This window comes from Caretta caretta, chromosome 2 (assembly GCF_965140235.1).
Source record: "Caretta caretta isolate rCarCar2 chromosome 2, rCarCar1.hap1, whole genome shotgun sequence".
Classification (NCBI taxonomy): Eukaryota; Metazoa; Chordata; order Testudines; family Cheloniidae; genus Caretta; species Caretta caretta.
The window spans coordinates 195,315,815-195,328,631 of record NC_134207.1 but is presented as its reverse complement, the minus strand read 5'-3'; the positions used below and the strand labels follow the sequence as shown (position 1 = coordinate 195,328,631).

The following is a 12,817-nucleotide window of genomic DNA, read 5'->3' as shown; positions in this document are numbered from 1 at the left end:
GGTGAAAAATGGAAAATTAAGTTGCATGTTAAAGAATTTCTGTTGATCTGAAGTTATCACAACTCTTTTTAAAATGTTTTTCATTGTGCACTGGGCCACCCTGCCAGACAGCATCTCCTTTATCTTTTGGCAATTCAAATGTAGTTTGAAGAAGCAGTAGGAGGGCAAAAAAAGTTGTATAATAACTGTCCTATATACTCTAAAGCTCAGTCCAACAGACACCAATTTTTCCCATGAAGAATAAAATAATTTTCGTAAGGATTGGGTTCTTCAGTTTCCAAATAAATGGAGGAGTAATGGGTTTTCTTTATATAGAATGAGATGAACAAGGTCCGTGAAGGGTAAATGCATGTGTTTTGGACCAGAGCCCCAGCTTGTGTTAAGTGGTGTAGCTCCATTGACTTCAGTAGAGCTTCAGTTATTTACATCAACTGAGGATCTGGCCCTTTAGCTTGCTGGTAAGCAATTGTACAGATACTAAGATATTTGTGCCTATAATATTGTAGGTGGGAAAAGCAATGTCATCAAATGAGACAGCAGCATATGAGATCATGAGGAGTCTGGATGTGGATTATGTTTTAATTATTTTTGGAGGTGTGATTGGCTACTCTGGTGATGATATCAACAAGTTCTTGTGGATGGTGAGAATAGCAGAGGGCGAGCATCCCAAAGATATCCGGGTAAGTGGAAATGTAAACAACAGATCTAGGAGTAGTGTGTTCCTGGCAAAATACAGTATTCCTGTTGGATCAATTTTTTGGTACCGTATGGCAATATCTTATCTCGAATCCCATCGTTAACTAAAATATCACTTTTCTGGTGTGACCTTATCACAAGGGGGAAATCTATATGTTTTATTACCATTTTATTTGATAAAATGTGTTAAATCATATGGTTTTTTAGGATTCTCTCACATTTGGATGGCAGTGAGTAGTAGTCCACTGTCTTTCAATATATATGGTCTTGAAGGGTCAGTCATTTTAAAACTTAACATTTTGTAGCATGGTTCAGCTATTGAATTGAAGACTGTTACTGAAAGCACAGGGTATCTACTGTAATAGCCTGTGTGGGGGTCACAGCGTGACCATTGAGCTTTTAACTGACTCACCAAAGGGATGTTCTGAACATTTAAATAGTTACTGTTAAGGAGCTGGTTTTTTAAGTTTTTATACTGCAGTTCCAGGAAATGAATTTCTACCACACTGAACTATGGGCTAATAGGAGGGTAAAAGGATTTTACTTATATTGTAGGGTAGGGAATATCCACATTTTCTAAATCAAGATGCAAGTTCTGCCATTCCTGAATGCTGTAGGAGAAGACAAGCAACAGTCTTAGTAGACAAAAGAAAATGTTAAAATGTTGTAAAGTAAGCAGATGTAAGGGAACAGTCTGCTCAGTTAGTTAAAATTCAAGCACGTGTCCAGGGACAGTAACCACAGGCCTTTGCTTGACTTTTTTTATGTATTTGTTATTCTACACAATCAATAATTCCATTTCCTAAATGTTAAAATGTGTGGTTTCAGGTATGTTGTATATACAACCTATAGTTCGTGCTTATATCGCAGTAACCACACACCTACTTATGTTATTCCAGAATAATTAATAGTAGTTCAGGTGCATAAAGCATAACATACTAATTTTGGTAGATGCCCAACTAAATTATACACCTCCTTATGATCAAAATATCAGAATATTGGTGTTCTCCAAGAACTGTTTACTATAGAAATACTTGCAAAAACAAGAGTCGTGTACATCTACATGTAGTAAATGGATTAGCAAGATCATGTCAGCAGGAGGGTAAATTTGTTCAGTAAAACTGATGGTACACAACCAGTGTGCCTTAGTTACACAGCTGTTATGCTATAGTTAAGGTTGAAGGACAACTTCCCTTATATGTATATTTAAAATACAGAAGACAGTTTACACACTTTATCAAATCCCATCAGTGAGTCTTGTGGAAGAGGGAATGAGACTTCTTTGTTTTTGTTTTGTTTTTAGGAAAGTGACTACTTCACTCCACAGGGAGAGTTCCGCGTAGACAAGGCAGGTTCTCCAACGTTGCTGAACTGCCTCATGTATAAAATGTCCTATTACAGATTTGGAGAAATGCAGGTTAGTGGTATCTGGAACTTTTCCACTTACTTTTTTTTCAGCTCATCAGTCATTCGTAGTTTGCTCGTTCAGTGTCAGCACCAGCCCCCTGTCATTTATCAGTCACTTATTAAAACCCCCTAATATGCGTTTGTCCTGTCCTAGGTACATAGGATCCTGCTAGCTCTCTACAGTTATTCTAAATGGTATTGAAAACATTTGCTTGTAGAAAGACCTCTCAGTAGCATCTGTTGTGTTTGACACCTATAAACTGTCTGCTTGGGCCACGTGGGGTAGAGAGTTGCAGAATTGCGTTTCAGATCCATATATTTGTTTGGGCTAAAATGAACTCCTACATCAGCTACATGCCTCTGATGGTTAGTCTACAGTTTCCACCACTGGAGAGTACAGTTCCCTGGGAGATGAGATCACATCAACTTTGTAAGGATGAGGTTACCACTAGTATCTCTGAAAGTATAAAAATGTGCCATTTGTTAACTTGATTAATTGAGATTTCTTATTTGTAGTCCAATACTACACAAATGGGCATTGAAGAAAGGTAACTTGAAGTATGGAATTGAATCGCTTCAAATGAAACTTGAATTGCACGAGAACGGAAATGTCTTGGAGGAGCGGTTATGCTATTGCTAAATAGATCCCCCTTTTTATTTTATTTGAATTTGACACAAGGCCAAGAAAACTGTTGTCTTGATCAATTTTTTTATTGAATGTTAGCTTTCATTCTGCTAGTGAAGTGATGGAAATCGGTGCTATCTTAATTTTCAAAGCTAATGTCATGCTTTTGCAAATAATTACCACGGTATATAATCTTTTATTTGCTCTAGCAGTACTAGTGCTGTTCTCTAGACTTTATCTTGGACCCTTTGCTGCTGCTTTGTATTCATCTCTTGACTCGGGCAGACCTTTGAATTTAGTTATTCACTGTAAGCAGTAATCTTGAAGAGTTACACTTCAAGTTATTCTTTTTATGCCAGTTTTTCGTTTGTGTGGAACTGTGCTTAAATAAATACTTTCCATAAACAAATAAATTACCTGTTCTCTTCCCCAGACTTTGACACTAAGGGTCACATTGGCACCCTGCTAAGATCTAAAGGCTTCACCTAATTCTCACAAATGTGTCTGAACTATTTGTTTGATAGCTGTTTCTCTTCCAACCACTTCCCCCTTGGAATGGCATTTAGCATAAATTAAGGTTTACATCTGTGAATAAAGTTTATTAATTCCTTTTCCATTTTTCCCATTGGCTACTTGCCTTATTTTAAGTCCATAAAACTTTCTATTCTCTTTTTCCTGTTCCCCTTTTGAGCGCCCTTCCATTTCTGATACACAGCACTAAATTCATTATTCATATAAGTGGGTAGAACTCTGGGATCAGTGGTCCTTATGCCTGTAACTTCAGGACTGACTTTGGCATATAGAGCCAACGCAAGGAAGTTTGGACATGTAGTTTCATACTCTTCCATGCAGCATTTTCATTGTAAAGAGAGGGCAGGGAGAAAGCATCCATGTTTATAAGGCACCGCAGGCTCTTGCACTTTAGACATTCATGCTCTCCTGTCATTGTTCTTGTTTCCTTTCTGAATAAAGAAATAAGACTCATCACTGACACAGGTGACTTGCATCATTTGCAGAAGACATAGTACAAGTATCAGTCATTTGATCAGTTTCCAGTTGTCAGAACTAGTTGAGCTCTAGTTTTGCTGACTAACAAAAAGCTGTTGCTTCAAGATTTTCTGAACAGTAGTGACATTGCACAGAAAATATTCTCTTCAGATTTTTTTTTCCCATTAAAGCAGTTTAGGTCTAGCCCAGGGAATGGTTGCATGTGAAGCCCAGCTCAGTTAGCAGTGATGCATTTCATATTTTTTTTCCAAATTGATGTGTAACATTAACTTTATAGCTGGATTTTCGGACACCTCCAGGATTTGATCGCACACGCAATGCTGAGATCGGCAACAAGGACATTAAATTCAAACATTTGGAGGAAGCCTTTACATCAGAGCATTGGCTTGTAAGAATATACAAAGTGAAAGAACTAGACAACAGAGAGACATTGGACCATAAACCTAGAGTAACCAACGTTTTACCAAAACAGAAGTATTTGTCAAAGAAGGTGGGTTCCCAGTGAAGTAACTCAAAAGGGGCAACAAACTGTTTTATTTGTTTTTATCAATAAATCACATAGCTGGTGAGTTATATAGCGGTATTTCCACTAGCCGGATCTCTTTATGAATACACTTCATTCATATTAATCTCCAGTATCAGACCTGCCTGCTGGTAGTAATCGTTAATTTACTGTCTGCTTAACCTGTGAGCATGTGAAGACACAAGGCTAGATTTATTTATTTTTTTAGACAGTGTTGCTGACTGGCAATAGGCTGTGTCACTGGCTGTTACAAATCTTAAACAGCTTCATGTAAATTGAAGTATACTCTCCAAAGTACATCAATCATGTTTCAGTAACTGGCTCCCTGAGTAAAAAATAATGTGGACATTGCTTTCTGAACCTGTTTGTAAATAGTGATGCCTAGAAGTTTCAAAATGATATTTTTTGTATGAAATAAATTAAATCTGAACCTTTTGTTGATGGAACTTAAGTGTCTGGCTTCTTACTCTTTGAAATCACCTCACTTAAAATGTTCCTTTTTTTAAACAAAATATTTCATATTTTGGTCTTGGTGTGTTTGTCTCTTATAGTGGAGTGTTGGGGGGGGAGTAGGGTGTTGTAGAGGAAGTGAAAGGAAAAATCTTTCAAAGCAGCTGATAGCCCTGTGATTTATTTCTTTAAAATGCAGTGATTTATCCCAAGTAGGAGTTCCAGATCTTGTCAAGTGACCAATGATAATAACTGTATGTTATGCACTAATTTAATAGTGGTACTAAGAATACTTTATGGATACAAAGTGTTTGAACAGATTTTACCAGTGTCTATAAGGTGCCTTGGTGGCACAGTCCAATTAGACTGGGTAGAGAGGAATCTATTTGAACCATTTCACTTGTAATTGGTAACTTGCCTTTAGAGTTGAAATCATAATTTAATGCTAAACATGAATATTTTGAATTAGCCTTTGTTGCCAGTGGGCCTGGAACTTCCACTTTAAACTTTATTATAAAGTGGCCAGTTGCAGTTTGCACTTAGAACACCTGAAATTCAAGTTGTAGTATTGACATTGTTCTGGTCTGACAGCTTCTGAAGTCCCCTGTTAATAATAAACCTAACCCTACTTCTGTCAGCTGTATTCCTTTAAGCTAAGCAACCCCTTTGTTCTCAAGCTAGGACAAAAGTGTGGTCAGCATTTGGATGAGACAAGTCAATTCTATATACTGTATAAATGTCTCCATTAATCATCAGTGAACCAGCAGGTTGCTAGGGTGCAAATGCAGCCAGGTGTCTTTAGATAAAGCCTAAAACAGCCTTAAAGGATCTTTTGTAACTATATGAGCAGTATCTTCCTGGCCAGCCTCCAACATGTAAAATTATTCTGTCCACATGAACCCCTGAAAATTCAACATATATTAGCTTAAGTTGTTATGTACAGTGCCTGTGCATGGTTACACAGTTATCAGTAGTAGATGAATTTAAATGTATACTGGTCCCCATATCAGTTGGTAAAACGAAAGGTGCACTCAAAATCTCTGCTTTCCAGCTTCTTAAAGGGATGTAGTTTGTTTCCCTTTGTCAGCGGCCTGCAGGTGAGCCTGACAAGCAAATTGCATGTAAAATGTGCTGGAACAGCTGCACTTTGTACTCTGTTCTTTGGGACAAATTAAATACATAATCTGACTATATCTATGGGAGAGCATAAACAAGTACAAACAGTGAAAATAACTTTACTACATTAGTCCCTTCATTAAAATAAGTATCTGCTCAGCCTAAAATTTGGCACATCAAACAGAAAATTAAACTAGCCCTCTTTGCTAATAATGTAATCTTAGGGCCCAACTCCTTGTGGGGGATAAAAAGGCTAGAACTCCCTTACCTGGCTCTTAAGTTTTTGTGTTAATTTATTCCTTGAAATCATAGAAATGTGAATATTTGCTCTAATACAGTACATCAATAATATAGGACATAACTTATCATGCTCTGTTTACACTAAACTACAGTTCTGTGGGTGATAGACTTAACCTAGTCATCCTCTCAAAGATAAGACTGTTACCCAGTGCTCAGTTCTCTGGAAACTTCATTTCCAACTTTGAGACTAACATTCTCCACTGTTCTATAGGTCATTTCTGCCATGTCCCTAATCAAGCTGAAGTAGAATCAGTACAGCTTTGGAGACAGGGCTATGCGTGACAGACTTGTGAATCTTGCAATAAAGGGCTTTTCATATAACTTTATGAAAGGGGAGGATGTTGGGTTTGTTTGAGTTTTATTAAGACAGTAGCCTGAAGCTAGTCTGCCATATGTTTAACAGGTTTAAAATAAAAGGACAATATGAAGTAGTTTAGGCCCACTATCTAAATTTATTTAAAAAAAAAAAGTCCAAAGATTGAAGCACATCATTACAGTGTAAATATTAGAGCATTATAATTAACTAATACAATGTATTCTGTTTTTCTTTTTAGACTGCCAAAAGGAAGCGGGGCTACATTAAGAATAAACTAATTTTAAAGAAAGGCAAGAGACCCAACAGGAAGACAGTTTAAATACACTGTTCTGATTGCTAATATACAGCAGTTGTCCCTGAGATAACCAGTCTTTGCCTTTAGCTCAAGTCATGTTTCACAGCAACATGAGGGTACAGAACCATCATTGGTCCAGATTATTGTACAAAATTTTCAGGCAATGTCTGATTTAAAAAATGTTGGCTTATTGAGAACAGCTGTTTTAGATTTGTAATGTGAAGCAAGACAGAGCTGCTGTCCAAGTCTAGCAGCAGATTTTTTTTTTTCTTGGTACATATTATCCTTCAGATCTGCTGAGAATTTGGACTGATTGCACCAAAGAACCCTCTAATTTGGTCCTTGGCACATGCATACTTGTCAATTTAAAAAAAAATCTATATCCTTCAGCTGAATAAGCAATATGTAATGTAAACTGGAATGGTGACATCTGTAAAGTGACTAGTTTTTCCAACCTGTTAATTTTTTTAAAACAAGAGACTGTAGATCTTTGTAATTCAGCTATTAGAAAACAGATTACTCTCCCTTCTAGTATTTATTTACAGGGGTTCATTCAATGTACTTTTTCTATTGCTCTAAGTTTCTTGGTCTGGACTGTACAAGGCAAGCTACATTTTCACAAATGATAACTGGACACATTATGGTGATTGGATGATACAGTTTAAATTGAACAAGCTGCTTTTGTTTAAAAAATTGCAGTATTGCTGCCTTACACAGCACAAATCTTATCTAATGTAGATGTAAGGGCTAAATTTGTATCCTTCTGAAAATCTGAAGCAACATTTAATGAATGCTACTGAGCACCACAGCAGCTGGTGTTTCAGAACTAAAGTTAAACTAATTTTATGAAATGTGTACATGGTAAAACAAGCATACCTTTTTTAAATCTTAAAAAAAGGTTGACAGGTATACAAAATCCCCCTTTCTATGGCTATTCGGAGAGGGAGAGGCTTTATAAACCCCAACCTACCTTTTTGGGGGAAAGGATTGTGTTTTTTCTCTGCATTTCTATTTAGAGTGCTTAATCAGTTGATGAAACTTCTGCTTTAATGCTATTTGCTTTCTTTTATATTTTTTAAGTGACAATTGTCAAGTTAAATGCACTAAAATATAAATGGAGATTGAACACGTTCACTTTCCAGCTATAGGAAACTTTATACAGACTTGAAAAATTTCTTGAGTTCTTTCAATAAAGTGAAAGGGGGTTTTTGCTGTTTGTTTTCCTGCCCCAGGATGCAACTCATTTTTAATATAAGCAAATCTAATTTACACCAGAAGTATTGGTGTAAAATGCAGAATAGTATGTACCTTTCATGAAGAAAATGTAAATTTACAATGTTCAGTGAGAATGTTACTGCTGATTTTTCCCAAGGTGTAGAATATTTTTTGATTTATAAACTCCTTTTTGCTTAATGGTTCTTTTACAGACCAATACTACAGCTGCAACATTTTCACAAAACTAAAAATTCTGGATTTCTGACCCTTGACCCTTTTGAGATTTCATTTTACTTTGTTGCTTTAAAGAATGCAGACCAGTTGTTAACAATAGGGGGAAAATAAAGTTAATTCAAGTTTTTGTGTTAAGGTGTCTTGTCATTTTTATTCTTAAAATGAACTTGAAAAATTGGTACTCTTCTACTACCATGAATCCTTGGGCCTAGTTGAGATTAAAATGTAGGATTATTACAATTTGATCAAGCTATAAACTACATGTATTAGTCACTTCCACTAATTTAATCCCTTCAGTGAAGGTATAATTCTACCATTTTATCTGGTGCTATACTGTGATCTTAAATGTATAGTCAGTGTGTGCATTGAGTTGACCATAGGATTAAGAAGAAAAAATTTGCCCATTGTGAAACAAGGGATGTCTGCTTACTTCATAAGAAAATTCTCTACTTCATCATTTTTGCCTCAATCACTAAACTTGCAAAACAAAGTTAAGCTTGGGCCTGCTTTAACAATGGTCTAAAGCCTTTGTTCTCTCAAAAATATTTAAGTAACCTTACTTTGTCACAAAGACTACTCCAATTCCCAAAAGTGCAAAATTTTCAAAGCTGCTATTACTGCTTCAGTGAAACCACAGTAATCCCTAGTAACTTAACCATCAGTTCCTTTCCAAGTTAAGTCTATGCCTAGGAAGTTCACAAAAATGTAGAACCCTCTGTGAATTGCTATTAAAAAATGTTTTCAGGGAGCAGCTCCTATCTATCTTTCCCCACACATGCATATTTTTGAGACATATGGCTTTGAGTTTGCCCTCTGAAAGAAGATCCCAATAGGGCACTAAACTTGAATGGCCTGGTTCTGTGCATAAATCTGATAGACTTCCTGTATGACTTTAAGCAAGTCCCAGACTCTGCTGAGTTTCATATCCTCATACTACCATTAGATTGAAAATTAATGAGATGTTCAGCTACTGTGGTAATTGTTATAGAAAAATGTATAAATAAAGGAATCTATGTTAAGCACCAGCAGCCCATGAGGAAATGAGCCAGCCATATGCTGATAAGGGGAAATTACTTACCTGTAATTCTACTTACTTGAAAATATTATGTCAGAATTTTTGCTTTTCACTTCCTTGCATTGGCCAAGAACAGCAGGCTCAGCTAGTAAGGAACATTTACCCTCAAAGAAAGCAGTAGTGTAGCTGAATACAAACCATGTCTGCTGCCAGCATTTCCATACCACCATGTTGCATATAAATATAAACCTTTTACTCTGAATTGCACTGAAGACCTGTTGTGTTAAGGCCTAATTCAAAATGATTAATCACAGCCGAAACTCTGAGGGATGGTAGGTAAAAACCATTGATCTCTGCAGAATTACAGGTTTTCTGAAAACACTACTCAGCACATGTGATGGGGCAACTAGGGAACAGTATGGGTAAAATACTTCATCTGCCTCTGATAGGGCGCTCCTTGCCAGCTACTAGTATAATGGTGGAGTGATTACACAAACATTTGAAAATCAGTTTGATTTCTTACGCTTGCTGAATAAAGGGGGCCTTGACATACTTCAGCGGCTGGTTCTGAGGTTAACTGCGGAGGGGGGTTCTGTTTGTCAGTCATTGACATGAAAGTCTGCATTTGAAGCCTTCCTCAAGGGAAAGACAGGCCTTAAAGACTGTAGGCACTGTTCTTGTCCCCTCTGAAGGGAGCCTGTACCTGCTTTCCAGTATACAGCAGGTCCTCGAGGTGGAACCTAAGTGTCTGCCACCAGGCAGATCTCCAAGTGTCCACCCTTGAGGCAGCAGACCTCACCACTGTGGCATGTATCAGCAGCAGAGGGCAGCTGAATCTGATGGCAGACCAGTATGTACTAGCTTAAGCTCCTGCTCTGTGTGTTGAAGATGTGAATTTCCTAGGGTTGAGCCTTTCAAAGCTCCACTTGGCTATTGAGTCATAGATTACCAAGCCTTCAAGGATGGCAGTCCTGGTGGTCAAAATCCAAAGGGGGATTCCAAATGAATCCCAACATCACTGGTCAAGATTCTGGGGCACAGTATCATAATTGCAGCTGGTCACTTCTTGAGCAGAGCCGCCTCTGCAACGAAGGCCTCATGGGAAGACTTGGCAACGGGTAGCTGGTCCAAAACAACCTTCTTGGGCACTGGTTCTTGGCTCAGATACCTTAGGCATGGCTCAGATAAAATTCTTACCCAGATTCAGCTCAGCTTTCTTGGAAAGCTGCCAAAACTGGAAAGGCTCTTCCCCCTGTAAGTTTTTGCTGTCTTAACACACATGCATTTGGAATCAGATGAATCCTTTGGCTCATTTGAGTCGGAATATTATCCACCACCACTTGGCCTGTCCCTACCCAAGCAGCTGGAATGGGGAAAATGGCTTGGAGAACTGTTATTTCCTCAAAGCACTGAAGCTACTTCAAGAGGTGCTTGCATCAAAGGCCATCATTTCCTGCACTAGCAGCACTGTTCTCAGGATAAGACTGCATCAACAGAACCCCCAGACACAGCCTGTCTTGATGTACTCTGCTTCAAAAAGGTAAAACCTCCACAAATAAGTCATTCTCCTTGGTTTCAAGCTCAACTTACAGGAATCTATAATCGGGTGCCTCAAGGAGTGTACTCTCCCATCTTTCTTGAGTGCATAGTGTGACATCCACAAGCAGTTTTGGTGTCCCCTACCTAACGTGGTAAATGCAAAGGTAAAAGCCATGAATAGCAGCCATCTGTTCCAGGTTCTGCCACATTGTAACATGGTTTAAAGCAGCTAAGTGGCCTGCTTTCCTAGTTCAAATGTGTTTGAAGAAAAGAGTATTTAAAAAGCATGAAACTTTTTTCCTGCACTGAGAATACACGTGCTGAAAGATCTGAAAATTACAAGGCACAGAAACATCTTAATTCAGTTATGAGTATACCAAGAAAAGAGAGAGCAACCTCAGGAGCATTGAAGCACAATAGCTGAGGCAGTAACTAAAACAGACACAAATATACCTAGCAAGTACCAGAAAGCTGAGGCACATAAATGCGAAGAAAAAATAAGGATACCAAATGCCTGCATAGGAGCCAACATGCCAGAGCAGGAAAAGACACGCTGGTGGGCCATAAAGGAACAGAGCATTTGCCAAGAAATCTATCCAGGCAACTGTGCGAGACGAACTGGACTGTAGGGATTTTAAAGAATACACTTTGTGCAAAGAATGGCGCAGAAGCACACCAAACGGACGTCTTTTGCTGAACATAGTCAAGCAGGACTGCGTGCCTGCAGAAAACTGCATGGAAGCAAAGGGAAGCCGTGCAGGGGTGTGAGACCATGGGTGCAGTTGGTGTGGGGGGGGAAGATAGCCCCTTCAAAACAGGGGGGGCACACAGGGTTACATGCCTCTGCAGCTAAACACCACCTCCTGGGTCCTAGGGTCAGTTATGCTCCCCTTCTGTGTGCCTTCCTGTTTTCTGTGCAACAGTGAGTGCTGGTGGTGTGGGAAAGGGGTGGAGAAGAAAAGGGGATAGGGGAATCATGAGCCTGGCCTGGGGCATCCCTTTGGCAGCTTAATGGACTCCCCTGTTAAGCAGGGTCATTGAACCCTTGCCCTGACATGTCCTACTGGATTCCTCTGATGAGCCCCCCACACCCAGACCCCCTTCCCACTGATTCCCAACCAGCTGCACCTGGACCCCAACCCCATCAAGCCCCACTCCCCCAGCACCCAGACCCTCCTCCTCCCCCCACACACACCCTGCTAACCCTCTACTATCACCACCTGGGTCCCCTGCAGAGTCCCATTGCCCCTGGAACCCCCACCCCAACAAGGTTCCATGCATCCAGATCTCCCATTGAGTAGCCTCACCCAGATTGCCCCACACAGAAACCTCTCACCCCACACTTGGATCCTGCTGGGCTGAGCCTGACCACCCACACCTGGTGCACCTGGCACAGAGGGACAGGGCCTCAGGGTGTTTCTGAGGTAGGCCCAGCCCTTGCACTTTGTCAGGGTCAGGTACAGCCTCCCTGCCCAGTCCCTGTACTGGGAGAAGTGGGAACTTCAGGGTGATCTCCCACCTCAATGCAGCCAGGGGCCTGTGCTCTCCACTGCCATGCTAGAGCCACATTTATTTATTGACAAAATTTGCTTAATTTTAAAATATTGTGTGCAGAATTTTTAATTTTTTGGCACAGAATTCCCTCAGGTGTAAAGTCTTATCTTTTAAGGTTATCAGAACAAAAATGGAATAGATCTTCCCACCACATTTCTCCAACTCATCCGTGTCACTCCTGCTTATCCCAGTTGTTCATCCTACATAGACTTGAGTGAATGTAGACAGCGGTAGCATCAGTGCCACCAGACAAGGTTTCGGCTTCGTCAGACTTTGTCTAAGAGCAGGGCTCAAGCCTAGATCTATATAACAAAAGCTCCAAGGGAAATATACATTAGACCCAAGCTTGTCTGGCTGAGGCATGTCCAACTTCAGAACCACAGAAATGAAGCCATGTGCTGAAAAAGGTAGCCGGCTGTACAATACAGGCTGTTGGCTCTTCTTTACAGCCAGTTTCTTTTTCTGGTTCTCATGTATTAGCACACAATTGTGGTGTGTGGATTTTCAACAGTGGAGGAATATTT

General features: G+C 39.4%; 1 protein-coding gene across 1 annotated transcript in view; it reads left to right on the top strand.

Moving 5' to 3' along the window:
* Positions 1–8,320, top strand: part of STT3B (STT3 oligosaccharyltransferase complex catalytic subunit B) — a 76,594-nt gene extending 68,274 nt beyond the window's left edge. Inside the window, exons 13-16 of the mRNA XM_048838664.2 lie at positions 507–680; positions 2,000–2,113; positions 4,014–4,226; positions 6,680–8,320. Coding sequence (XP_048694621.1) covers positions 507–680; positions 2,000–2,113; positions 4,014–4,226; positions 6,680–6,760 — 582 coding nt within the window. The 3' untranslated portion in view covers positions 6,761–8,320. The remainder of the gene's footprint in view (positions 1–506; positions 681–1,999; positions 2,114–4,013; positions 4,227–6,679) is intronic.
* Positions 8,321–12,817: the final 4,497 nt, after the last annotated feature.